Source organism: Alternaria rosae, assembly GCF_020736505.1.
Source record: "Alternaria rosae strain MPI-PUGE-AT-0040 chromosome Unknown BKA58scaffold_7, whole genome shotgun sequence".
NCBI lineage: Eukaryota > Fungi > Ascomycota > Dothideomycetes > Pleosporales > Pleosporaceae > Alternaria > Alternaria rosae.
The window spans coordinates 1,140,211-1,163,463 of NW_025763576.1; the positions used below are offsets into that span (position 1 = coordinate 1,140,211).

Here is a 23,253-nt window from a genome sequence, read left to right on the forward strand (position 1 = left end):
AACAATAGATGGATTCCCAGCACAGACTGTTCTATTGAGACTTCAAGCTCTTTGCAAGCCACCTAACCGCGAGATGGTCGCGCCAAGAGAACCACGAGATAGTGATGTACCCAAGTCCACATCGCCGAAAGACAAGCAGTCTAGTCAACCTCCATATCCATATCCTCATCTCCATCCACCTTTGCAACCGCACCAACGCCCCGCTTCTCTACACGTCTTTTGAAGTTGTCCTTCATATTTGTAGGCCGCGCACTCGACACGCCCAACGGCGAGCCGCTTCCAACCATGAGCTTACTCTGATCCACTTTTCCGATACCGGCCTTCTTAGCTGCCCTCCTACGCTCCATACCCACCTTGCGCTCCGCCGCCAACGACCTAGCAGTATCTCCGATCTCAATCAGATCCTGGTTCGCGCCCTTGACCCTGTTGTAGGCGCTGCGGAAGTCGGCGTACTCAGGACCTTGGGTGTCGTCGCTGAATGCTTTTTGATCTGCTTCGGTCCATGTCTTGAACTCGTGTGCGAGGACGCCTGCTATAATGAGTTGCTGCAACATACCGTCTCCGTCTTTGCAGATACGCGATGGGCTACCCAGAGGGGCAAAGGTAGCGTTGATGGCGTCTTTGATCGCGGAAGGAGTTTCGTTGCGCACGTTGACGAATAGCTGGACGAGCTTGGTGTGGGCAGCTGACTTCAGCGCGTCGTATTCTAGCTCTTCGGCCAGAGCGTACATGTGCAGATGGAAGGTGCAGTCATGGATGTCGACTAGAGCGGTCGTAGCGGCGGTAGGTGGGTTGATATCTGGAACTACAGTTGCATGGTAGAATTTAAAGTTCTTCTGAATGAGTTGCTTGGTACCGTCCTGGACGACCAGGTAGTCCGATGTGTAGACTATAAGGATCTTGCGGTTAGTTGAGAGCTCATAGACATCAGACACGAGTGAGACGTACTGAAATTGACGATACGGTCCACGAGGATAGGATGGAAGTGAGGCGGCAGATTGACGAACTCTGGCGGGTTTAGAACTGTTGCCTGTTGATGTCAGTCTCGATCAAGCTGAATGTAAGGCGATAACGCAATTTGAGGATGCAAATTGCACCTGAGTAAAGAGATGAGAGAGGGCGAACTTACACCACCGGGAAACAGTCCCTCCTGTAATGCCGTCGGGCCGCCAATCAACATGGCAGAATGTACTTTGAACTCCACACCAGCGGCGGTAATCAGATTGAAGTCGCGACCGATAGGCGTCTCAAGTAGGAATTGAACATGGCTGAGTGATAAAGTCAGTCGCTGCAATCGTTCTTCAGGACAAAATGTCACTCACTTGGCCTGCAACTTCTTTGCGGTAGGCGGATGGGCGTAACTCTTCTTGAAGACCTTGCACAAAAGATTGCGGGCGCTGCGCGAATCGATCTTCTCTGGCTGAATAGAGGCAGTCTCGCGCTGCAGCATTGGTATCTGGGGCACCGGAAGCACCTTGTATGCGCGTGAGAGATGTATGTCGACCATTGCGAATGATGGTGTAGGAATAGTAAATCAGAGACCCCCAAAAGTGTCTTGTGGCGCGAAGGCAGGAGACGTGGAAAGTGGGGTGAGACAAGGTGAAGGCCTGTGGGTTTGGAGGTCGCGTGCGCTATATCATTTGGCGCTTTTCCCGACGATGACGCGAGTTTCGCAAGGTGAAGAGACACAAGTGCAGGCACGTAGGAAACCGACCAATGCGCGACAATCTTTTGCATGAAGCATCCACATTACTCGTACAATCATATCCGATAGAGACCCAGCTCTTAGAATGACGGCCTCGTCCTCTCACCCTTCCACAGTCCCATAACCTCTCCTGTCTCCCCAACCCACTCTCTGACACCAGTGACGACAGCCTTCGCCATGCCTGCGTTTGTTCCACTTCTCGCCCTCCTCTTTCCCTCCATACTGCTACTGGCTCCACCGACACCAACGCCTGATCCAATTCCGTATGATTCTGGTGCTTTTCCTGGCGTAATGTAGGTGCTACCGTCCCCGGTCGCGTACTCCGAGCCCATCGAGGGAAGAACATTCTCGCCGGCGGACAAGGATACGAACAAGGCGAAGGGGACTAGCCAGACGCAAAGGCCGAAGTAGGATGCGATTTCGGTGAAGGTGGGGATGTTGGCATCGCGGGAGTAGGGATACGAGGAGTATGAGCTCGCCGGTGGAGCACTGAAGTGGCGGAACCACAGGTAGTGGTTCGCGATTACAAGAGCTGGAACGATGGTCAGCATTGCGCCGGTAGAGACTTCCAAGAACCATAGCATACCACAAGAGGCCAAGAAGAGTGGGTCTGTGAGCTTGACGATAGGGAACCGCCTTAGGTTCTGCGCATAGATGAAATGCGACACGACACTCAATGCGCTGAGTCCAATTGGGAACCTATCGACCACGAGAAGGAGTACTTGTATGCCGACGACGCCATAAATGAGGCGATAGAGCAGTTTCTTCGCGAAGACGGTATGTTCCTCGACGAGTTCAGAAAGGTAGTACAGGCCGGAAGCTACGTTGCGTCAGCCCCATGAACCACAGACCAAGAGCATCACAGCAAAGTACCTATCGCAAGCGTCAGGAACGCGAACCCCAGGATAACGCCGACATATCCAAGCAGCGGTAGTATCCACATGTTGACTTTTGACACACTTCAGGGGGATGCGAAGAGGGATGAAGTCTGGAAGTTTGGCCGCGGCACGATGAGGTCAGTCCAAAGGTGGCATCAGAGCTAGCGGAGAAACCCGTGGACCCGCGGCAGAGTGTGGGGTGCAACACCAAAAAGTCGTGCGAACTCTTGGCTTGCGGTGCGTCGAGCAACTGACAGACCGCGCTCGCTCTCGACAATCACTGCGCAAATCCTCTCCACGTTTCAAATCCATAAAGAATAGACTACGGCACATTGTAGAACAAGTCAGAGTCCACAACCGCAACCATGTCACGCCCTGAAGACATCCTGTACGCAATTCTCCCAACACCGCAAATCGCATAGCGAAGAACAAAGCGCTTACACTTCTCCAGGCCGCCCGACCTCTTCTACAATGACTCAGAATCACGGAAATACACAACCTCGTCGCGTATTCAAAAGATCCAGTCCACAATGACCCACCGCGCCCTCTCACTCCTCGCGCTCACCTCGCCATCCATGATCCTCGACGTCGGCTGCGGCTCCGGTCTCAGTGGCGAGATTCTGTCACATTCCGCTGAGCAAGGCACACCCGGCGGCCCACACGTGTGGATTGGGTTCGACATCAGCGCATCCATGCTGGGCGTTGCGCTGGAGAAAGAGGTAGAAGGAGATTTGCTGCTGGCGGACGCGGGGCAGGGTGTGCCGTTCAGACCGGGAACTTTCGATGCGGCGATTAGTATCAGTGCGGTTCAATGGCTGTGCAATGCTGAGACGAGCGAGGAGAGTCCTGCGGGCAGGTTATCGAGGTTCTTCAACCAGCTCTATGCGAGTTTGAAGAGGGGAGGGAGGGCCGTGTGTCAGTTCTACCCTAAGAACGACGCGCAGAAGAAGATGGTGGCGCAGGCCGCGATCAAGGCTGGTTTCGGTGCGGGTCTTTTGGAGGATGACATGGGGACTAAGAGCGCGAAGACGTATCTCGTTCTGACTGTGGGTGGTGGAGCGCTGGATGGCGACATTACAGGCGTTGTGAGGGGCATGGACGGCGTCGACGTCGAAGATGCTCGAAGAAAGGCCAAGGGCATGAAGAGGGGCGAGGAACGCAAAGGCAGCAAGGCATACATCATGAAGAAGAAGGAGCAGATGGAGAGACAAGGCAAGGTCGTCAAGGCCTCGTCCAAGTACACTGGCCGGAAGAGGAGGATCCAATTCTAGATATACCCACATCACGATGACGATGTTACGCATAGCACGGAGTTCTGGGTCTGGCATTTTCACGAGGGTATAAGAATGGTCAATTCAATCATGCAGCATGCTATATACCACCTACAAGTACAGCTCTATTCACACTCCAGCTGGTAGTTGTACAAGTGCCGTTGCGTCCAATCGTTAAGAAATAATGTTATTGCTCCATACCCTAGGTTAACCCAATGTGAGCCGAGGCCTAGATGTGACGGTATCATCGCGCTAGATCAAAGCTTAGCAAACACGAAGATCACGATGGCTAAATCATGCCTTCTCCATCTGGTTCAGAACGGCGCGGGTGAACTCGTGGGTGGTGGTGTTGCCTCCCATGTCGCGTGTGCGGGCGGTACTAGAAAATGTCAATCACATGTTACTCTTCACTGGAAATTTGAACTCACCCGTCAGCAATGACCTTGTAGACGGACTGCGAGATGCGGTTGGCGTGGTCATCGAGACCAATGTGACGGAGCATCATGGCAGCGGACAGGATCAGAGCAGTGGGGTTGGCCTGGTCCTTGCCCTTGATGTCGAGACCGACGTGACGGCATCCAGGCTCGAAAACGGCGACGTTGCGGCCCATGTTGCAACCGGGGACAATACCGGGACCACCAACGAGACCAGCACCGATGTTGGAGAGGATACCTCCGTACAAGTTGGGCATGACCATGACGTCGAATTGCTGGGGCCTTGAGACACACTGCATGGACGCGTTGTCGACAATCATGTCGTTGGTCTCGAGAGTGGGGTAGTCCTCACCAACCCTCTTGACGGTGTTGCGGAACAGACCATCGGCGAGCTTCATGATGTTGGCCTTGTGGATGCAGGTGACCTTCTTGCGGTTGTTGGCGAGCGCAAAAGCGAAAGCAAACTTGGCGATGCGCTCCGACTTCTCACGGGTAATGATCTTGAGCGACTCAACGACGCCGTTGACCGACTGGTGCTCGAGACCAGAGTATTCACCCTCGGTGTTCTCACGGATGATGCAGAAGTCGATGTCCTTGTGGCGCGTCTCGTAACCGGGGATGTTCTTGAGGAGGACGATGGAGGCGTAGATGTCGAGCTCTTGGCGGAGAGCAACGTTGAAGGAACGGTGGCCGGAGCGCTCGACGGGCGTGTGGAGGATACCCTTGAGACCGAGCTTGTTGCGCTTGAGCGAAGCAATGGATTCGCGGAGGAGTTCCTCGGAGTGGACGTTGCCAGAGTCGACACCAGAGACGTCGACCTGCTCCCACTCAATGGGAACATTGTCCGCCTTGAAGATCTCCTTGACCGACTCGGAGACCTCAGCACCGATACCGTCACCTGCGCATGTTCAGAATCTATGTCCATTTATAGGCGGCTATCGCGCATACCAGGAATCAAGGTAACGGTGTATTTGCCGCCGAACTTGGTGGGCTTGAAGATGTCCTGGGTAACCGTGGCCATTGCTGTCGCCGCGTTAGACTCTGCATTTTTGGGGATCTTTCACGTGGTCTTCGTACAGCGGGTAGCCATGGCGGGTGCCCATCGAGAGGCAGGCTTCGCGCCCCGCAGGAGCGTCTGCACAGGCGCATTAGCACTCGGATTTCCACCGCGCCCGCCAATTGCGGGCGCATAGACATGCTCGTACCTGCGCTGTTCTTTGAGAGGTCCTCGACAACATGCTGGAGTTGCGGCGTTGGGCTGGTGGTGAGGGATTTGAGGTGGAGAGAAACAAGCTGAAGCTGCCGTCCCCCGAAAATGCATCCGAACCGAAGGAAGAAACCGCGCTTGGCAAATGACCACATCCGTCCTTCCGCCGCGGCTCGCTCTCTCTATTATCTCCGACGCAGGGCAACAATGTCTTTCACTCTTCCCGATATTGCTTCTCCCCATTTTCGCAGCTATTCCACTCCAGACTATACTTTAGGTTTTCACAGTCACCGTGCCTGCGTGATTTATCACGGGTGAATTTGCATGTGATCCGCATGGGCTACGATTCGCATAGTACAGAGTATCTCATCCTACACCAGAATTCGTCTGAAAAGTAGCCATAGAAAAGCGCACGTTTGTGGAGTCAGTAGACTTTAGTAGCGCACAATGGTGCTGTCAACGTAATCTTCCCACAGCATGCTACATGCCCGTCTCATATCATGCCATAGGGGTGGCAGAGCCCACAGGTCTTGGATGAAAAGCTTCAAGTCGGTTATGACAGTCTACTCTGAGAGCAGAACCAAGAATCATGCCGGCTTGCTCTTGCAAGTCATATAGCATGTGGGCTCTTGAAGATGTGCTGCTCCGTAGAGCAGTCTAGGTTTGGTGTGTTCTACGAGTTGTTCCAGTTATATCAGCCGTCGCGTTTGACTGGGTGTATGAGCGCTCCTGAATTGACTCTCACTTGGAATATGCCGGGCGTGGCAGTCCCTGGAATTACAGCGTTCCTCTAGCATGTGTCACCCAGACTAGTCTCACCTTCACCTCACTGCTCTGCCATCTTCATCAGGTCTTCTGATCTATTAGATACAACCTCCTCCACTCTACCCATTCCTTTTCATCACTATATCCTCTATCATCCTCAACAGCATATCAAGCCTTCATCTCCGGACTCATACTGCCCTTGGTGGCACTCCAAGAACACACGACGACCGCAATCCCAAGGCGCGACCGTCGGTAGTAGAAGCACTCATAGTGCCAGACATTCTCCGCCTTCAACACTGTCGATAGTGCTCATATGAGACCCGGTTCGCGAAACCAGATCTGATCCGCTGCCTGAACCCAACCTCTACCAGTCCATACACACCCACTCAAGCCGGTCGCATCGGCCTTAGGTCCTTTGCCACCTCCGCATCCCTCAATTGAGCTGTTGCTGCGCTTCCACTTCCTGTCCATTCTGAGCCTGCGCGGGGTATCGAGTCGTCACGAGATACGCCTCAATCACTTTGAATCTAAGTCTTACAACAACTCGCTCGAACATGAAGGTCATCGAGAAGGGCAGCGACAGAAGAGCACAAGTTCATGTCTATGTCGAAGGTCGGGTTGCGCCGCTTGAAGAGTACGGAGAATACATTGACCCACGAGACAAGGCCATTTGCTGCTATGTGGCCATTGATGAGGGTCACAAGCCTCGAATCGGCGGCAGGTTCACGGGCACCGTACGAAATACCTGCAAAAATCCGAAAGAAGAGTCTAACAAATATCCAGACTCTGGCTGTAGCGTATGATACTATTGTAGACGGAGTTCTACGCAAGGCCCATTCGTATGTCGCAAAGGCTGTAAGCGTACAGACCAACAGGAAAATCGACACTGAGAAGTTCCTTTGCAAGACTGGTAAAGACATCATCGATACCGAAATCACAGTGGCTCCTCTCTTGGATGTGGTTATGACACAAGACGGCGGGCCTGAAACCTTCGGAACAATGGAGCATCGTCTGTACATTACACGACAATTGGGTGTTTCGCACGTCAACAACGTCAAGAAATACTACGAGATCAGAAGTGACGTTGAGTGTGATCATTCGGATGAAACCGAGCAGAAAGCAAGCTTCAAGTTGATACCTCCAACTCTCAAGATGTCATTGGAGAGAAATACGGCTCCCTTGGAGGGGACACAGCCAAGCCTTCACAAGCGTAGGGCAGATGCAAAGCGTCCAGGCTCAGAGCCATGGGCCATTTTTCGTTTCCACTATCGCAGTGAAGGTTAGCTTTTCTAACTCTTCTCAAGTGTGCGGCTAACATGGTGCTCCAGAGGACATTCTCGACCGCGACATGGTCATGAGTTTTGACCCTGACGACAAAGATATAGGCGAAGCGCATACTCTAGCGCTGGAAACTCTTCCTTCTCTGACCATAGGCGCAAAGCCCCTATCGAAGAATGACGGGGACGCCTCGTCGCGATCAGAATCTCCCATGCCCGCGGGCACACCTTCCACTCCAGTGAAAAGCACACAGTCAGCCCCGAAGGTAAGAGAGAAAGTTCCCTAACTTTATCTTTACCATTGCCCCAATCTTTGCATCACCTTGGCATAATCAGCCTAGTTGTTGCCTACTCCTGACATCCACCTATAGATGTCCAGCCCCATCAAGAAGAAATATGGGCCTCCACCAAATCCCTCTGAAGCTACCACGATGTCATCCCCTAAAGATCAAACACAGACTGCGACCCCCGAAGTACCTCCTGCGGCAGCTCCTGAGAGCACCATGAACCCAGAGACCCAGAACGAGACCCAGGCGCCTTCCGAACAACCAACTGCGGAGGCCAAGCAGGCAGTTGCCAACAGAGACACTAGTAGCAGCACCTCTACCTCCACCCTCAGTAACAATGGCGAGAAGACCACACAGAACATCGTCGACCCGCCTTCTGTGCCGACGGCCGATATGACTGCGAAAGTACCCAGCCTCACAGATTCAAGCACTAAGCCTGCAAATGCGCACGCAGAGAAATCTGTAGCCGTAGCCAAGGCGACCACCAAAAAGCTACCCCCGTCGCTATTTGCCCCAGTAAAGAAGCCTCCGCAAACGCCAATCACTCCAGCAAAGAAGGCGGTCGCGAAACCAGCACTTATCACTACCAACACTACCAACGGTCAGAAGAAGCCGGATGCGCCCCCCGTAGCAGTTGGACCGGAAAAGCGTCCATTCTCAACTATCAACGGCACAGCGCCAGAACCAAAGCGTACGAAGCCAACGCCTACTCCGACGCCTTTGGCACCTACTAAGCCTTCAGTCCCGCGCTCACCTACACCCAAAACGCTTTCTATCGAGCGCCAGCTCGCAGACCAGCGCAGGAAACTCGAGGACATGCGCAAGAGGCGCATGGAGACTGCTAAGAAGCAGACTGAAATCGATGCACAGATGGGTCCCTACAAGCAGCGCATGGCAGAAGAGCTGGACCGTCTTAATCAAGCCGTGATGGAAGAGGAGAGTGCCTATACCGAGGAGGCAGAGCACTACAGCGCTAGTGTTGAGATCCTGCAGGAGTTCAAGAAGGCGGACGGTGGCAACTAGTATGAGAGTGGAGTATCGAAACGGTCCAAAGGTATGTTGAAAGGAGTACGGTGTTGATGTGAGCTGGTGATACCGGGAGTAAGTCAAGGTTTTTTATGCTCTGAACGGATGGACGATGGGATGGCCGGGCGACTACCGTGATATTTTGCAGGAGTTATGTGGCCAAAAACAGGGTGAGGCCTGGAGGTGTTCGGGGTCGATTTGACGTTCGATCGGTTAACGATGCATCAGCCGAGCGACTACCATGATGTTCTGCAGGAGTTATGGGGGAAAGTCTGTAAATAAGCCTGCAATTTATTTGGATTGGATAGACATCTTGGACTAAATGTGCTCATTGACCTGGTGTTCGCTCCCTTGCTACCCTCATGTTCGCCTTGATCCGCTCCAGTAGCTCAGCGGTTGTTGCGACGGGGGAGGGATGTAGGTTCCTCTGCCGTGACGTTAGCATGGACGCGACCAAAAGCCTATGCCTCAGTCTAAAGAAGGCAATCCATAGCTGAAAGGTAGCCATCGGTAGCATGTGTCCTTCGTCATACTGAGGCTTTAGAGAACTTACGTGCTTGAGCCAGGTAACACATTGATCATGTGTCCATGTTTCTGGGTCTTGAAACCTGTCAGAAAGGTCCCGTATGAATTCATTCAACGTTTCGAAATGGTATAGAATAACGCACCGCCAGTGGGGTCTTGACTAGGAAAGATGTCTTGTCCCCAAATGCTCCACGCTGCTACACCAGCGACGACTGCAGCAAACGCGAAGAACGGGCCCTACATTATCTCAGCATATGATCAAGTCGGCATGTAGAAGGCCCACTATGTAAAGTAGATGCCAGGAGAGCCATGAGTAACCTACACGTTGTTGCACCGCGCGATCGATGGGGGTCGGCATGCTGAAAGGTGAAAGTTGGTGGTATGTGCGTGTGAGACGGGAAGTCAGGAGTTTCCGAGATACAGGAAGAGCTTGAAAGAATCCGATAAGAACTGCAGCAGTTATAGGGTTGTAGGCAGCACTGTTTCATGGAACGCAGCCATGGCGTTCCTGGTTTACGCCACACTCGTCGTCACCCCACCAGGCCCGAAGCAGCAACGCTTGCGGGCAGCCCCATGACAGCCCGTGCGTTTCAAGCGAGTCCACAGCATTTTTGGCCTGTGCCTAGGCGTCTCCGAACTTCACGATCCCGAACTCCAACGACCCGTCCACACACAAATCGTCAAGATGCCTTCCGAAGTTTCCGACATCAAGCAGTTCATCGAGATCTGCAGGCGCAAGGATGCCAAGTGTACGTCTACCACTTTCGCCGGGAGAAGTTGCGGTTGCAGTACGAGGAGGGATTGTGCACGATGAATGCGAGCTGCAGAGACCTGCGGCGATCGAGGCAGCGAACGTGAGGAGAGCACTGGACTGACATTACTACAGCCGCCCGCATAAAGAAGAACAAGAAGGTCAACAACATCAAGTTCAAGGTCCGATGCTCAACAAACGTCTACACCCTCGTCCTTAAGGACACCGACAAGGCCGAGAAGCTCAAGCAGAGTCTGCCCCCGGGTACGCACATCCCCAATACTCCAGCGCCAATGGCACGAATCTAACAACCGCAGGTCTTACCATCACCGACGTTGGCAAGAAGAACCCCAAGGGCAAGCACACCGCATAAACGGATCGAACGCATGAGGAACTGAGGACAGAAGTGTGCAAGGACATCAACGCACGATGCGCACGAAGCACGAAGGCATGGGCGGACGGCGTCTCAACGGATAAATTTTGTTCAATGGCATCACGGAACCCTTCACATTGGGTTACCACCAGGAATGAAAAAAGTCAAACTTCATTCCGAAGACCACAGCCTGTTTCCGACGTGCACCAAGAATCATCATGTATCATGGTCAATTTTGCTGAACAGCTAGCTACAGAGTCACTACCGAGAGGGCTACTAATACAGCTATTGCGTCGGCTTCTGTCCTTGCTTCACATTGAACTTGTACTGATCCTTGCGATCCAGATACACAACCTTGCTATCCAGACCCGCCGCATGCACCGCCTTCTTGAAATCATCCAGCGGGCTCAGGAACACATCGTAATCGTCGTAATGGATTGGAATCGTCAGGTCGGGGTTGATGAGCTGCATCAGCTGTACGCCCTGTTCGGCATCCATTGTGACCATCAGCAACGGCATCTTAGGCCCAGGAATGGTAGTGCCTCCCAGGTGGACCAGCATGAGATCAATGTTCTGATCCTTGTACCGCTCAGGGATCTCCTTGAGCTCGTCCACCATCAATGTGTCGCCCGAGATGTAGATCCTGTATCCATTCTCGAAATCGCTGCCATCGCTAGAAGAACCATTCGAGTATCCGAGTTCGACCATCCAACCATTTGTAGGTGGTACAGCGCCAAGAATGTCATTCGCGACGTTCAATGGGCCTGGGGGTACATGCTTTCCGGGTACACCTGTGACTTTGATGCTGGGCTTTGGACCACTACTATTTGTTTGGTCTGACTGCGATACATCTAGAAGCAAGCTGTTCCAGAAGTCGAGCGCATGCACATTCTTGAACGACTCTTCGCCTTTGCCTGTCAAGCATTCCTTGGCATGTGGTGTAGTGATGATCGGGAGTCCCTTTGACAGTTTCTCCTCTACCTCTCGGTCGAAGTGGTCTTCGTGGTAATGCGACAGCAAGATCACATCGATTCTCGGTAGCTCTTCCAAATCGATGGCGGGGTTTGTCTGTCTCGTCGCACCGACGCCTGGTCCTAGGTGAACATGGTCGCCAGCATGGAGGAAGTTGGGATCAGTGAGAATGCGGATGCCTTCCCACTCCAAGATTGTAGTCGCAGTTCCAACGAAGAAAAGGGAGGCATTTGTTGAAGCGTCTGGGGCGTTCTGGGGATGAATCTTGGTTTCTTTGGCGTCGGGTAAAGAGGTAGGAACGTCGGTGTCGAGTTTTGTAGGGGGACCCGAACCGTCTGGTGTAATCTGAATGCGCTTCATGCTTGCGCCTGACATTGCGTTTCGCTGGGTGAGATGGTTATGGTAGAAGAAGAGTATTGCTTCGTCTTGCTCTTGCGCAGATGCACTCTCGGTTGCGACTTTCCGATACTAGGAGTTTCTGTCCTGTTCAATGGCGGCGAAGGTGTGCGAGCGATACGAAAGCAACGGTGTAAGGGTAGACAGGAAAAGAGGGCAAAGAATAGGAAGCGGATCTCGTCCTTGGTGTAGGACGCCATCACGTAACGCGTAAATAGCAATGACGACAAGACGCGGTAATCGTAGAAATACGGCAGGGTAGGCGATGATCATGAGAACAATGTTCGAGTACTTCTAGGATACATTGCCGCATCGCAGTTACCATTGATATGTCTCATTGTGGCGGGATAAATTTGGGGTCGCGGAAGGGACTGTGGTTGTGCCTGTGCCTAAATACGCGTATACAGTGTGTACCACAAGAAAGAGCGATGCTTGCGAGTCGCAACGAGGCTGAGGTGAGGGTGGAGCTTCCCCGTTGAACTCCGCTGTGGCTGAGGTTTCCTGAGATGCGGACCCCTGTCAAGCCAAGCTATCTGCGTCGGGGGTGAGCAATGAACACCTGGCGAGTCAGAGGGCGCTTTGAGCATTGCTTCCCAAGTCGATTGGAGTTTGGAGCAAGATGTCAAGTTATCAGACTTCGCAAGGGTGAAATACACTCGCTCCGCTTGGTCTATTGTTTAATCAGCACTACGCGTCGCGCTGCCTCATGAACTCGACACGCGACCCATTCAACCTCCGCAGCAAAACAGCATTCAAGACACCCTCCGCCTTCGCCGTCCTCCAGAACGCCGCCAACAAGAAAGCCTCGCAAGCCGTCGAATCGACCAAGCAGGCAGTCGAGGCCACGAAACAGGCGATCCAGGACTCAGATATGTCCTTCGCCATCCCGCGCAACGTACCCAATTTCGAGAGCGCGCAACGAAAGTTTGAAGATAATGTTTGGAGCAAACTACCGGGGAACGAAAAGGGCTTGCCAATGTATAAGGACAAGCCTTCAGGGAAAAGCTATGGATATGGCGGTGGTGCGAGGGGAAGGAAAGGCTTCCTGCGGAGTAAGAGGGGCATGTCGCTGATAGCACTGGTCGTGCTGGGGCTGTTCTACTGGTTCGGCTGGTCTGGTGGAGGCACAACTGTGGGCACAGTACAAGACGAGAAGGATAGGGGCAAGAGCTTGTTGTCAAACATAGGCGGAAGTGCTCCCGGAAAGAAGAGCAAAGTTGACTGGGAGAAGCGGAGACAAGCAGTCAAGGACGCCTTCTTGCTGAGTTGGAACGCGTACGAGGAGCATGGCTGGGGTTACGACGAGTACCACCCCGTTTCGAAGAAGGGTCGATACATGGCTGAGCCCAACGGTCTGGGCTGGATCATCGTGGACGCGCTCGATACGCTCATGATCATGAATCTCACCAGAGAACTCACTCACGCGCGGCAATGGATCTCGACGAGTCTTGATTATGACAAGAAACAGGACGTCAACACCTTCGAAACAACTATACGCATGCTTGGTGGTCTGTTGTCTGCACACTATTTGCAAGAGACACTTCCAGGCTTGAAGCCTGAGAACTCGAACGAGGAGGACCTCTTCCTGGAGAAGGCTACCGACCTAGCTGATCGTCTCATGGGCGCGTACGAGTCACCTTCGGGTGTGCCATGGGCCAGTGTGATCCTCAGAGACGCCAAAGGCGAAGCCTCGCACGCTGACGGTGGTGCGTCATCTACCGCTGAAGCCACTACTCTCCAACTCGAGATGAAATACCTGGCCTTCCTCACCGGTGAGGCACACTACTGGGATGTGGCTGAGAAAGTAATGAAAGTCGTGGACGACAACGGCGCCAAAGACGGTCTCCTACCCATCTTCATCTACGCAGACAAAGGCACCTTCCGCGGTAACGAGATCCGATGGGGCAGCCGTGGAGACAGCTATTACGAGTACCTTATCAAGCAGTACCTGCAGACCCAGAAGCAAGAACCAGTCTACCAAGAGATGTGGAACGAATCGCTCAACGGCGCAAAGAAGCATCTCCTCACGTACACGAAGAATAGCCACTTTACTGTCCTAGCAGAGCGGCCAAGCGGTATCGAAGGCAAACTGCACCCCAAGATGGATCACCTCGTCTGTTTTCTACCAGGCACCATCGCCCTCGCCGCAACCGGCGGCATCCCCCTCGCCGATGCACGCAAACTACCCACCTGGGGCAAAGCACAAGAAGAAGACATAACCCTCGCCCGCGAACTTACCAAGACATGCATGGGCATGTACAAAGTAACCGCCACAGGCCTCGCCCCTGAAATCGCATACTTCCAGCTCGATGACCCACCCAAGATGTACCGCACCGAGATCCTCACGTCCAAATCCGAGCTCGACACCAGTGTTCCCGACGGCGAGGGCTGGAAGAGCGATTTCGACCTCAAGCCAGCTGATACGCATAACCTCCAACGGCCAGAAACCGTAGAGTCACTCCTGTACATGTGGCGCATAACCGGCGATGATATCTACCGCGAATGGGGCTGGGACATGTTTGAAGCTTTTGTCAAGCACACCATCGTAGAGGACAATGGCGGGTTCTCCAGTATCGGTGATGTCACGAAGATACCTCCTCCATCCCGAGACAACATGGAGAGTTTCTGGCTTGTAAGTTCCTTTCCGCGTCGTCTGCAATTTTCTTAAGAGTACTGGACGGGTTTACTAACACATCCATGCAGGCCGAGACACTGAAATACATGTACCTCCTCTTCTCTCCCGACGATCTCCTCCCTCTCGACCAAATCGTACTGAACACTGAGGCGCATCCGTTACCTCGCTTTGACGCAAGCAAGAAGAGGTTTAAGACGGGTTGGGAACGTATACCGCGGGACGACAACGGTAATCTTGTGCCCAAGGGCGAAGCTAAGCCGGTGGAAACCAAGGCAGAAGACAAGACGACTTAAATGTCTATTGATTGGATTAGAGCACTCTGTGGAACATGCAGAACGCGCAGCCCTTGTTTCGTGGGCTTTGGGATTTGGAAGGAAGCGTCTGGACACGTTTGTATATGCATGAGTGGCGCTATCACGTTGGTTAGTGGTATCTGTCGTAGACTAGACATGCACATAGGCTCGAATGCGCATATATTCCTAGCCCAATTCGCGATGCAGAGATGCTATCATGTGCATTTCCATTAATATTATCAACTCCAGTGCTGATGCCAACAATTCGTATATTTGCGTAAACATAAAACACGTAAATCGTAATTCATGACCCCATTCAGTCTGTCTCCCGATTGAGGGGTATCCTACGCTCGCTCGCGTATGTATAACCGTGGACGCAGTGTATGTAGTGCTATGTTCACACAGGAGAACAGGCTGTGTTCTTCATCTCCATCGCATAGGGCTCGGCAAGGAAATTCCTTCGATACAAATCACAGCGGGTACTAACGCTCCTGCGACTGTTCGTCGCCTATGCGTGGCGGGCTCTTGGAGTGGGCGGAGGGATTCCTAAACGGCGAGTGGCTTCCTCTGCACAACTGTTAGCTTCTGCTCTATAGTCGTACTCAGGCATGGGAAGCTTACGAGCGTCTCCGCTTGCCCTCGTCTCTCCTCTCCTCGATGACCTTGAGCATAGTTCTCCGTCCATCCTTCGCGTTGATGTGTGCATCCCGCATGCTCATGCTAACCTTCTTGCTTGCATCGGCCCGAAGCAGCCTCTTAAGCAGTAAATGCCGCATGAGCACACAAACGAAGACGCCACAGTCGCTGCCGTTCTCTTGCTGCGGGCTATCATTCATAGGGATAAACCGCAGTCGTTTACCCAACAGTTGTTCCAGCTTCATAGTCGTACTCCGTGCTTCCCGCTCGTTAGATTGGGTCATGGAGTCGTAGTGGAAGGACACGCCGTCGATGATAGAGACAAGAAGGAGGGACCAATGCGAGCCGCCTTCGGCTTGTGTGACGTCGATGTTGTCATTTATCGGCAGGAAGACGTGGGTCGTGTGACTGAAGTTTGGGAGGACTTCTTTGAGGGAGAGGGGCTCGGCGCTTTGCATGAGCATGTAGGACATGGAGGGGCGGAGGAGGACGATGGATGCTTTGGGGAAGGCGTTGAGCTCTTCCCGCTCGAGGTATTCTTGCCAGAAGGCGATTGCCTGTTGATGTGTTAGCCGTGACTGTGGTGTACTGGGGAGAAGTGGTATGCGCACATTGTCCGTAAGCCAGTCATTAGACTTGATACTGTCCAGATCGGCTCGCGTCACTGCAGTCGTCAGTATGATTGTCGAATGTTCAAAAGCGCATGGGAGCGCAAGTCAAGGAATAGGCGACGCGTACACACCCCTCACATCGTGATCTACTCTCAGTCAGTCTTCACCCTCTTACACTCTGTCGATGCAGACTCACAAGAAAGATAGGCCTCGTCCGGACTAGGATCACCCAAGTGGCGCCTCGCCTTGTCGCGAATCCTCGAAAACGATCCAGGCATGTTGCACCCGGTTGCGATGTGACTCTATCGAGGGATCGTGTGGCACCGGCGTGCCAGTTATTCTGTGCGAGGCGGTAACTACCGACGAACTAATCAAGGATTCGGGCCTCGTGGGTATGCGAAAGGGTAGGGATGTCGGGTGTCTGCCTCGTTGCACTGCTGGGTAGACGCGCGCTCGAATGATGCAGATGCAGGTGGGTTCTGCGGGTGAAAAGCAGGGATGACGTATGCGTATGGGGCTAGACTGCGTGGGGGTGTCGAGGAAATAGTTCTGGCCGCCTCGGCACTTATACTCTTGGGGCACCAACACCTTTAACGCGAGTGGTTGCCGTTGCAAGCTCCGCGTTTCGAGTGTTGTGATCGTCTTCTTCGTTTCAAGCGCGTGGTCTTGCTGTCGGGTGTTTGGGTTGTAACAGTCACGTCTAAGTATAGGACAAAGCAAAAGCGGACATGTAATCCATGTTTGTTTTTATCAGCGTCACACTATTCACAAATCCTTCGTGTAGATGTAAAAGTTCAACTATGTGCGGGTTGTAACTTTGGTGGCGATCATTCGGACTCTTGCGATTTTTATATGGTATACGCTTGAACCTTGTTTGACACGTCTTTCTAAGGCAGTTGTCCAACTATCTTGGCACCATTTGCCCGGTCTTGCTTTCCGAACTGCTCTGGCCTCTCTACCTTGAACAACCAGCTCTGCTTGTCCTCGATCTTTCCTTGTTGGATACCCTTCAAGGTTGAGAGGAGCTTCTTGCATGCTGGGCCTGGTTCTTGCTGTGCCTCTGCGTATGTGAACTTGTCGTTCTTGGAAGGCAGAGTGATGGATTTTATGGGCACAAGAGCCGCCGCGGTTCCAGCAGCAAGGACTTCGTCGAAGGACTTGAGTTCGTCATAGGCGATCTGGAATTGTTAGCTCAATGTACGCATTGTCAGAACGCTTGCAGTACCTCTCGCGACTCGGCTTCCCAGCCAAAGGATTCGGCGATTCTGAGAACACTGTCTCCTGTGACACTCTGGATGACGTTCTTGCTGTTGGATGCGATGAGCTTGACCTTTTCGCCGTCCTTCTTTACGCCAATGAAGGCAGATGTTGAGAACTCATCAACAACGCTCCTTGTCTTGCTGTCCAGATGCAGGGTGATGCCGTAGCCTGCCTTGTACGCCTTCTCGCTATGCCGTAATACTGGAGCGTAGTTGCCGCCAACCTTTGCCGATCCAGTGCCCTCTGGCGCGGCGCGGTCAAAGTCCTCAAGGATGACTGCATCTACTGGGTTTGAGCCATGGTAGACACCAGTCGGGATGCAGTAGACTACGAAGGTGTACTCCTGGGGCGGATTCAGGCCAAGTTGCGCTGAGCTACCGAAGAGCAGTGGTCGGATATACATTGCGGCGCCTGTTTCATGGGGCGGTACATACGCCGCGTTCATTCCCACGGCCATACTGCAGCAGGCGAGGAAATGGTCTGTCGGCACCTCCGGGATGGAAATGAAAGACGCTGAGTGCTGCATCCTCTCAGCGTTTTTGTTCGGCCTGAAGATATTGATAGTGTTGTTTGGTGCACGGAAAGCCTTCATGCCCTCGTAGCACTGCATTCCGTAATTTAGGCCCGGTGCCATACCATGAATACGTAGGAATGGATCCTCGACAAAGACTGGAGGGGTCCATTTCCCGGTCTCTTTAGAGTAGTGTGATTCAACATGGCCAGCGACTTTGCAAAGTTAGGAGATGTTCAAATGCGTTTTTTTCATATAGATGACTGTATGGTGGGGCTGAGAGTACGCTGCAGAGGTAGACTCTGCCTCCTCGTCCACACTTGAACGCAGCCACGCGCTGAAGTCATTCGGAACAGGGTAAGCCTTACCTTCCCGGATCTTGAAGCCCACGTTGCTCCAGTCTGTGGTTGAATTAGCGCGGGTCTTTGCGGCGTGTGGAACGTCCCGACGACCGGGTTAGCAATTGACATACCAATGGTATCGACTGGTGGAGGAGGAAAGTCTGACATTGTTATTTTATTTGAAGTGGTTTAGGGTGTCGTGTGCTGAGGTGCGAGTCAATATGCAGGTCAGTCAATTGGTGATTCCAAAGTTTTGAACGCTTTCGGAGGCTCAGTAAGCTCAGCCCTACTGCGATATCGGATGACGTAGCCCGGTAATATCCCCCGGCAGCCGTCGCAATATATCAAAAGCCCACCCGCCGCAAATTGTAGATTTCCCATCGCAGAGAGCCCTGAAGATGTTGTTCCAATGCGAACTAGCTTCGATTGCGCAGATGTACCTGCAGATTACCCGCGCGTGGTGGGACCACTCGGGCGTGATGCTGCGAAGCCCCAATGCTTGGCGTTATCTGAGGCATCGAGTGCGTGGCCATGGACGACAGCCTTTCACATCCTACGTGAACCATGGAACGCTTCCTGCCACCCTAACACATCGCTTCCTCGTCTCAGAGAACTAGTATACCTACTCTACAATGATCCGCATTACTGGCCTCCGGGCTAGATTCGTCGTCTTTGCCCTAATCGTGTTCGCCCTCTGTTCATTTATTCTAGTAGGACCCTACAAAGTGACACCAGCACACCTAGCATCGCCATCGACCGAGAAGAAACTAGGCCGTACCAGTGAAGCTGTGCTCACAGGACATGCCATCGCGCCAAAACTAGAGAATGCGACGGTGAAGTAGGTGCATCACGGCCTGCGCGGGCACCATACACAACACAGGAGGCAGGCTAACAAGCAAATGCAGGGCAGAACTTGGTCGCGCCGCGTGGAAAGTTCTACACACAACCTTCGCTCGTTTCCCCGAAAGCCCTACCGACGAGGAGCAAGAGGCGCTGCGGTCATATGTACACCTGTTCCAACGCCTATACCCCTGGTATGTCTTACACTACTCGGCGTTCAATACATAGAGGTCACGCGCTGACTGAGATTTCAGCGGAGAATGCGCAGAGCACTTCGGACAAGTACTTGCCAAGTACCCTCCCCAGGTCTCGTCACGGACAGCGGCTGCTATGTGGGGTTGCTACGTACACAACATCGTCAACAAGCGGCTGGGAAAGCCGGAGTTCAACTGCGAAGATATAGGCGACGCGTATGATTGCGGTGTAAGTACTGTTCCTGTACGAACCACATGTGAGACATGTACTGACCGCCTACACCAACATCCAGTGTGGAGACGACGATCCGACATCGAACAAAGACACAGCTGCATGAGACCCGGGTTATAAAGCGCTAGAGCGGCAGAGAGATCAGCAGGCAAGCGCGTCGCCTTGAAGAATACACTTGACAATGTATCCTTTACGACCGCAAAAGCCCCATGTTGAAACATCCAGGATGTGTTTGCATGCAGGTTGGGGTTGGATGGCGCAGCGGACTTGATGCGTAATGCCCGAGACATTGCGCTGCGCAGACGGGTCGCGTCTTGGTCACGATAGCATTATTTGCGGGTACCTGCTACGCCGCAAATGGCTGCTCGCGACTTGGGAGGGAGCCAATAAGCCAATAGTCAAGACGACAGCTGAAAGATATCGACGGAGCAGCTCCGGACTTCCCGGCAGATCACAGAGATCGTGGGCGGGGTTTCACACGGCAGTGTCTCGCAGTGGCTTTGGTGGTGGTGGGATGTAAACCGGACTCGAAATTGCCCTAGCATACTCTAGCGAATGAATGTTCGAGAGATCAGCCTTCGGACAGGAGCAGCCCTGTCGCGAGGAGAGCCACGCAGGCAAGATGTGCGCCAGACAGATAGCCTTATCGAGCATGATGGAAGGACAGTAGAACGAAGCATAGTACTCTACCTGCGACACTGTGCCCCTCTGGACCGTGTGTGATACGAGTGCGTCATGGCACGGCGATGCTCCAGGTCGGCGAGCCATTGAGAGATGGCCATGGGCAGCCCACCAAGCCCACCAGTTCGGCGGGCGCGTGGCTCAAGTGCAGCCATTCGCAGGCGCTAACGGGCTGCAGCTGCGATGCGCGGTCAGTTGATGTATTTCGGGATAGTCGCGAGGCGCGCACTGTCACAGGGGCCTGTTCCCAAAGCAACTTAGCGCTATACCGACTTTTGTTGTATCCCAAACAACTGAAACCTTCCCTGGGCCAGCGAGGGGTGATAACGACGCGGCGCCCCCTCCCCACACCGACTCTTCCATCCTCTCCTCCATTGACCGTCTGCCAGCTGTTCACCGCTACTTGTCCATCGAAACCCGCATTCCCATCATGGTGTCGTTCTCCTGCGAGGTACTTGAGCCCCATGTCCCATGTTTACCCTCCCCCACCATGCGCCCCTGCCTAGAGATGCATTGTATGCTGACTGTGACGGTCTAGGGCTGTGGAGACGTCCTCACAAAGAAGAAGCTTGACGGCCACCGCAACCAATGCTATGGCGCGTCCTTTACCTGCCTCGACTGCATGGTGCACTTCCCTGGAACTTCTTACAAATCCCACACGGTACGCATATACTTCTCCTGCCCTATATGACGATCCGCTCGTGTCAATACAATGAGTAGCGATCGCTGCACGTTTTGCGCCAGCACTGCGCATTGCGCCATGTTCGACTTTTCATGGTTCAAAGTGGCTGACGGACGTAAAACAGGCCTGCATAACCGAAGACCAAAAGTACCAGGGCAAACTCTACAAAGAGAAGAAGAAGGGTCCGCAGCAGAAGCGAGACAGCGCCTACCATGACAACTCGCAAGCACTCACTCCCCACAACGCCTACGTCGAAGACGCGCGCGACGATGGCAACGCCGTCGCAGTCGTGGATGCCCCGCCTCGCGCACCCACTCCTCCGCCAGCGGCGCATTCTCTAGGCTATCATGAGCAAGCCGCGATTGAAGCGCCCAATGTCTTCGATTTCCTGGACCCCTCCTCGACGCCCAATGTTCCGAGAACGACCACGCACATCGATGAAGCGCGTATGCTCGAAGACAGTCAGCCGCCCGCATACGACGAGCAGTACCTGCCCGCAATCGCAGACGTCATGAAGTTCCAGGTAGCCGATGACGACGAGTCCTTCGCACAGAACGGATTCTCGTACGGGACTGAGCAAGTTCGCCCTTCCCGTGAGCGTTACGACTCGTACGCCACGCCTGCTCCCAAGTCGAAGCACAACAGGACAAAGTCGGGCGATACCGATGTGGAGACGACGTCGAAGAAGACCGATCGCAAGCGCAAGCGCAATTCGCCCAGCGAACTCGATATGTCGGCCATCCGCGCCCAAGAGGAAAGGGATACTACAATGGCCGATGCCCCCGCGATGCTCCACTCTGGTCTTACTGGAGGACTGAACAGACTCCTTGCCCGCCCTGAGTTCCCACCTTCGCCAGATGACTCAGGTGACTACGTCAACTCGCCTTTGAGCCCGATGAAACGCGTTAAGCAGGGCAACTCCAAGGCTCTTATGCGCGCGCAGCGAGAATACGAGGCAGAACAAACAAAGCAGCGCAAGGCTGACATCAAGGCACGCGAGCAAGCAGAGAAGAAGGAGAAGGAGAAGGAGAAGGACAGAGGCCGCGATCGTGACCGAAAGGAGCTCAAGGAGCGTAAGGAGCGCAAGGCCAACACTGCTCTTGTGAAGATCAGGCCCAAGAAGAAGCGGGAAGATTCTACCACGGAGGTTCGTCGCATCCGCCGCCGCCAATACTCGTCCTCTGTGTCACCAGCACCACGAGAGCGCAAGCCCATGAAGGCCATTGAGTACCACCGTTCGCCAACAAACTCCCCGGAGCCAAATGGTCAAGGCCAGCTCATTGTGCGCCCTAGTGGAGACGTCGCACATGCCTCGTCAGACTTCGATGCGCGCGCGGGGCTGTTCATGTCCTTCATCACCAAGGGACCAGACTCTGAGCGCGGTATGAGTGTCAACAAGGCTCTGAAACGATACCATCGCGAGCGTTCCGAGCAGCGCGATCGTGCGCCCTCCAAGGCGGAAGAGGAGAAAGAGCTCTGGAAGGACCTGCGCCTCAGAAGGAACGACAGAGGCGAGATCGTCTTATTCTTCGCTCCCGCCGAGGCTTCCTGACTAGACGGGGATCCGGATCTGGACATCATCATCCGCATGCGCGCGTGGTCCTGTTCTGATCCGACACCCAGTCAGGGATCTGACGACATGATCGATGTCTGACAAAATTGGGGAGAAAAGAGCCTCGTCGAGGCTCGGAGTAGTTTGGCGATCGGCCTTTGTACGATACCAGTCTGCTTCACATATTTCTTCCTTTTAGATGATACCCGACGTCAAGTCAACGGTTGTTTCGGGTGGGCTCGGTATGCATGTACTCGTACATGTCTTGTTCTGGACTTGGTTCCTCCTGTTGTACTTTCTACATTCGTATGTCCTACTGTTCGCATATACGTACTCTTACGGCCGTCTTCTGTTTGCGTTGCTTGTTTTGGTATCTTTTGGCCAAATCACCTGCCCTAATACTCCCTTGGGCTGGACCCGCTCCGTCCCTCGGCGTTGGGTCCTTCAATATGAATTATGTCAACATTACTGCATTTTCACGCCTCACGTCCGATCTTGGTGACAGGTTCTTGCATTGACCGTCGCGAAGGGCAGTCTAGGTCAGGATCGTGTTCGAGCAGAAGGGGAAGTGAATGCGCAGAGCCGCAAATACGGCAGAAGAGTGAGGCTCGCTAGCTACACATCTGTATGAGTGGAGTGCATGCATACAAGTACATACTACTGCACTATCTAGCGCAGGGACAGCGTAAGGCGCAGTTCTTCTAACGGCTCGGTAATGGTGGCATGCCGTGATAGACCGACATACAAGGCAACACGTCAGGCTGCTTCTCGCTTGGCAATACATAGTGCGTCCATTCGAGATGCCGTTTACTTAGAAGGGCTAGATGTTCGCTTGACCCTGGCTTGTCTGTTCACGACAGTCTGGGGAGGGCATCAAAGAACGCTACCTTTGAACCGAGGTTTTCCATCCCGCGCGGC

At 53.5% G+C, this 23,253-nt stretch overlaps 13 protein-coding genes across 13 annotated transcripts; 7 read left to right on the forward strand and 6 right to left on the reverse strand.

The window, feature by feature from the left end:
- Positions 1 to 140: 140 nt before the first annotated feature.
- BKA58DRAFT_318523 (transmembrane adaptor Erv26-domain-containing protein) lies at positions 141 to 2,648 on the reverse strand (the record flags this gene model as incomplete). Its single annotated transcript, XM_046167675.1, has 5 exons — positions 141 to 889; positions 949 to 1,030; positions 1,849 to 2,237; positions 2,292 to 2,525; positions 2,579 to 2,648. 5 exons carry the CDS (start codon positions 2,646 to 2,648, stop codon positions 141 to 143), a joined length of 1,524 nt encoding a protein of 507 aa, XP_046023351.1.
- A 156-nt stretch (positions 2,649 to 2,804) lies between these two features.
- BKA58DRAFT_422380 (S-adenosyl-L-methionine-dependent methyltransferase) lies at positions 2,805 to 3,918 on the forward strand. The gene is made up of 2 exons (XM_046172826.1): positions 2,805 to 2,971; positions 3,035 to 3,918. The coding sequence occupies exons 1-2, from the start codon at positions 2,949 to 2,951 to the stop codon at positions 3,852 to 3,854; spliced, it is 843 nt and encodes a 280-aa protein (XP_046023352.1). The 5' UTR covers positions 2,805 to 2,948; the 3' UTR covers positions 3,855 to 3,918.
- Position 3,919: 1 nt separating this feature from the next.
- BKA58DRAFT_388459 (isocitrate dehydrogenase subunit 1 mitochondrial precursor) lies at positions 3,920 to 5,579 on the reverse strand. The gene is made up of 5 exons (XM_046170658.1): positions 5,494 to 5,579; positions 5,366 to 5,423; positions 5,237 to 5,311; positions 4,283 to 5,186; positions 3,920 to 4,233 (listed from the first exon to the last, which is right to left on the reverse strand). Exons 1-5 carry the CDS (start codon positions 5,524 to 5,526, stop codon positions 4,149 to 4,151), a joined length of 1,155 nt encoding a protein of 384 aa, XP_046023353.1. The 5' UTR covers positions 5,527 to 5,579; the 3' UTR covers positions 3,920 to 4,148.
- Positions 5,580 to 6,814: 1,235 nt separating this feature from the next.
- Positions 6,815 to 8,847, forward strand: BKA58DRAFT_460494 (uncharacterized protein; the record flags this gene model as incomplete). The annotated part of the gene is made up of 4 exons (XM_046174767.1): positions 6,815 to 6,994; positions 7,044 to 7,539; positions 7,589 to 7,803; positions 7,909 to 8,847. 4 exons carry the CDS (start codon positions 6,815 to 6,817, stop codon positions 8,845 to 8,847), a joined length of 1,830 nt encoding a protein of 609 aa, XP_046023354.1.
- A 165-nt stretch (positions 8,848 to 9,012) lies between these two features.
- On the reverse strand, positions 9,013 to 9,903 carry BKA58DRAFT_209782 (uncharacterized protein). The gene is made up of 4 exons (XM_046166024.1): positions 9,698 to 9,903; positions 9,519 to 9,612; positions 9,404 to 9,450; positions 9,013 to 9,277 (listed from the first exon to the last, which is right to left on the reverse strand). The coding sequence occupies exons 1-4, from the start codon at positions 9,731 to 9,733 to the stop codon at positions 9,179 to 9,181; spliced, it is 276 nt and encodes a 91-aa protein (XP_046023355.1). The 5' UTR covers positions 9,734 to 9,903; the 3' UTR covers positions 9,013 to 9,178.
- A 157-nt stretch (positions 9,904 to 10,060) lies between these two features.
- On the forward strand, positions 10,061 to 10,499 carry BKA58DRAFT_441704 (ribosomal protein L38e; the record flags this gene model as incomplete). Its single annotated transcript, XM_046173838.1, has 3 exons — positions 10,061 to 10,124; positions 10,262 to 10,390; positions 10,444 to 10,499. The coding sequence occupies 3 exons, from the start codon at positions 10,061 to 10,063 to the stop codon at positions 10,497 to 10,499; spliced, it is 249 nt and encodes an 82-aa protein (XP_046023356.1).
- A 285-nt stretch (positions 10,500 to 10,784) lies between these two features.
- Positions 10,785 to 11,846, reverse strand: BKA58DRAFT_403558 (beta-lactamase superfamily domain-containing protein; the record flags this gene model as incomplete). Its single annotated transcript, XM_046171792.1, has 1 exon — positions 10,785 to 11,846. The coding sequence occupies one exon, from the start codon at positions 11,844 to 11,846 to the stop codon at positions 10,785 to 10,787; it is 1,062 nt and encodes a 353-aa protein (XP_046023357.1).
- A 727-nt stretch (positions 11,847 to 12,573) lies between these two features.
- BKA58DRAFT_403559 (glycoside hydrolase) lies at positions 12,574 to 14,795 on the forward strand (the record flags this gene model as incomplete). Its single annotated transcript, XM_046171793.1, has 2 exons — positions 12,574 to 14,499; positions 14,571 to 14,795. The coding sequence occupies 2 exons, from the start codon at positions 12,574 to 12,576 to the stop codon at positions 14,793 to 14,795; spliced, it is 2,151 nt and encodes a 716-aa protein (XP_046023358.1).
- A 358-nt stretch (positions 14,796 to 15,153) lies between these two features.
- On the reverse strand, positions 15,154 to 16,566 carry BKA58DRAFT_210139 (uncharacterized protein). Its single transcript, XM_046166029.1, has 5 exons — positions 16,239 to 16,566; positions 16,174 to 16,188; positions 16,043 to 16,095; positions 15,417 to 15,988; positions 15,154 to 15,362 (listed from the first exon to the last, which is right to left on the reverse strand). The coding sequence occupies exons 1-5, from the start codon at positions 16,318 to 16,320 to the stop codon at positions 15,278 to 15,280; spliced, it is 807 nt and encodes a 268-aa protein (XP_046023359.1). The 5' UTR covers positions 16,321 to 16,566; the 3' UTR covers positions 15,154 to 15,277.
- A 209-nt stretch (positions 16,567 to 16,775) lies between these two features.
- BKA58DRAFT_388476 (aminotransferase) lies at positions 16,776 to 18,551 on the reverse strand. The gene is made up of 4 exons (XM_046170659.1): positions 18,286 to 18,551; positions 18,182 to 18,214; positions 17,268 to 18,028; positions 16,776 to 17,220 (listed from the first exon to the last, which is right to left on the reverse strand). Exons 1-4 carry the CDS (start codon positions 18,320 to 18,322, stop codon positions 16,930 to 16,932), a joined length of 1,122 nt encoding a protein of 373 aa, XP_046023360.1. The 5' UTR covers positions 18,323 to 18,551; the 3' UTR covers positions 16,776 to 16,929.
- A 235-nt stretch (positions 18,552 to 18,786) lies between these two features.
- Positions 18,787 to 19,526, forward strand: BKA58DRAFT_403562 (ERV/ALR sulfhydryl oxidase domain-containing protein; the record flags this gene model as incomplete). The annotated part of the gene is made up of 4 exons (XM_046171794.1): positions 18,787 to 18,992; positions 19,060 to 19,188; positions 19,249 to 19,417; positions 19,482 to 19,526. 4 exons carry the CDS (start codon positions 18,787 to 18,789, stop codon positions 19,524 to 19,526), a joined length of 549 nt encoding a protein of 182 aa, XP_046023361.1.
- An 827-nt stretch (positions 19,527 to 20,353) lies between these two features.
- BKA58DRAFT_388479 (uncharacterized protein) lies at positions 20,354 to 22,808 on the forward strand. Its single transcript, XM_046170660.1, has 3 exons — positions 20,354 to 20,552; positions 20,640 to 20,762; positions 20,908 to 22,808. Exons 1-3 carry the CDS (start codon positions 20,532 to 20,534, stop codon positions 22,333 to 22,335), a joined length of 1,572 nt encoding a protein of 523 aa, XP_046023362.1. The 5' UTR covers positions 20,354 to 20,531; the 3' UTR covers positions 22,336 to 22,808.
- Positions 22,436 to 22,944, forward strand: BKA58DRAFT_210175 (uncharacterized protein). Its single transcript, XM_046166030.1, has one exon. The coding sequence runs from the start codon at positions 22,535 to 22,537 to the stop codon at positions 22,835 to 22,837; it is 303 nt and encodes a 100-aa protein (XP_046023363.1). The 5' UTR covers positions 22,436 to 22,534; the 3' UTR covers positions 22,838 to 22,944.
- The last annotated feature ends 309 nt before the right edge of the window (positions 22,945 to 23,253 follow it).

Excerpts from the sequence above, each read along its gene's own strand:
- BKA58DRAFT_422380 (XM_046172826.1), top strand. The coding sequence starts at position 2,949 with ATGTCACGCCCTGAAGACATCCT. Across the intron at positions 2,972-3,034 it reads TCACGCCCTGAAGACATCCT|GCCGCCCGACCTCTTCTACA; the intron begins GTACGCAATTCT and ends ACACTTCTCCAG.
- BKA58DRAFT_388459 (XM_046170658.1), bottom strand. The coding sequence starts at position 5,526 with ATGTTGTCGAGGACCTCTCAAAGAACAGCGCAG. Across the intron at positions 5,312-5,365 it reads ACCCGCCATGGCTACCCGCT|CAATGGCCACGGTTACCCAG; the intron begins GTACGAAGACCA and ends ACGCGGCGACAG. Across the intron at positions 5,187-5,236 it reads CACCGTTACCTTGATTCCTG|GTGACGGTATCGGTGCTGAG; the intron begins GTATGCGCGATA and ends GAACATGCGCAG.
- BKA58DRAFT_210175 (XM_046166030.1), top strand. The coding sequence starts at position 22,535 with ATGATACCCGACGTCAAGTCAACGGTTGTTTCGGGTGGGCTCGGTATG.
- BKA58DRAFT_209782 (XM_046166024.1), bottom strand. The coding sequence starts at position 9,733 with ATGCCGACCCCCATCGATCGCGCGGTGCAACAACGT. Across the intron at positions 9,451-9,518 it reads TAGTCAAGACCCCACTGGCG|ACCCAGAAACATGGACACAT; the intron begins GTGCGTTATTCT and ends ACAGGTTTCAAG. Across the intron at positions 9,278-9,403 it reads GTGTTACCTGGCTCAAGCAC|AGGAACCTACATCCCTCCCC; the intron begins GTAAGTTCTCTA and ends ACGTCACGGCAG.
- BKA58DRAFT_388479 (XM_046170660.1), top strand. The coding sequence starts at position 20,532 with ATGGTGTCGTTCTCCTGCGAG. Across the intron at positions 20,553-20,639 it reads TGGTGTCGTTCTCCTGCGAG|GGCTGTGGAGACGTCCTCAC; the intron begins GTACTTGAGCCC and ends GTGACGGTCTAG. Across the intron at positions 20,763-20,907 it reads CTTCTTACAAATCCCACACG|GCCTGCATAACCGAAGACCA; the intron begins GTACGCATATAC and ends GACGTAAAACAG.
- BKA58DRAFT_210139 (XM_046166029.1), bottom strand. The coding sequence starts at position 16,320 with ATGCCTGGATCGTTTTCGAGGATTCGCGACAAGGCGAGGCGCCACTTG. Across the intron at positions 15,989-16,042 it reads ATGACTGGCTTACGGACAAT|GCAATCGCCTTCTGGCAAGA; the intron begins GTGCGCATACCA and ends ACACATCAACAG. Across the intron at positions 15,363-15,416 it reads GAGGGCAAGCGGAGACGCTC|AGGAAGCCACTCGCCGTTTA; the intron begins GTAAGCTTCCCA and ends ACAGTTGTGCAG.
- BKA58DRAFT_388476 (XM_046170659.1), bottom strand. The coding sequence starts at position 18,322 with ATGTCAGACTTTCCTCCTCCACCAGTCGATACCATTG. Across the intron at positions 18,215-18,285 it reads TCCACCAGTCGATACCATTG|ACTGGAGCAACGTGGGCTTC; the intron begins GTATGTCAATTG and ends ATTCAACCACAG. Across the intron at positions 17,221-17,267 it reads GGGAAGCCGAGTCGCGAGAG|ATCGCCTATGACGAACTCAA; the intron begins GTACTGCAAGCG and ends TAACAATTCCAG.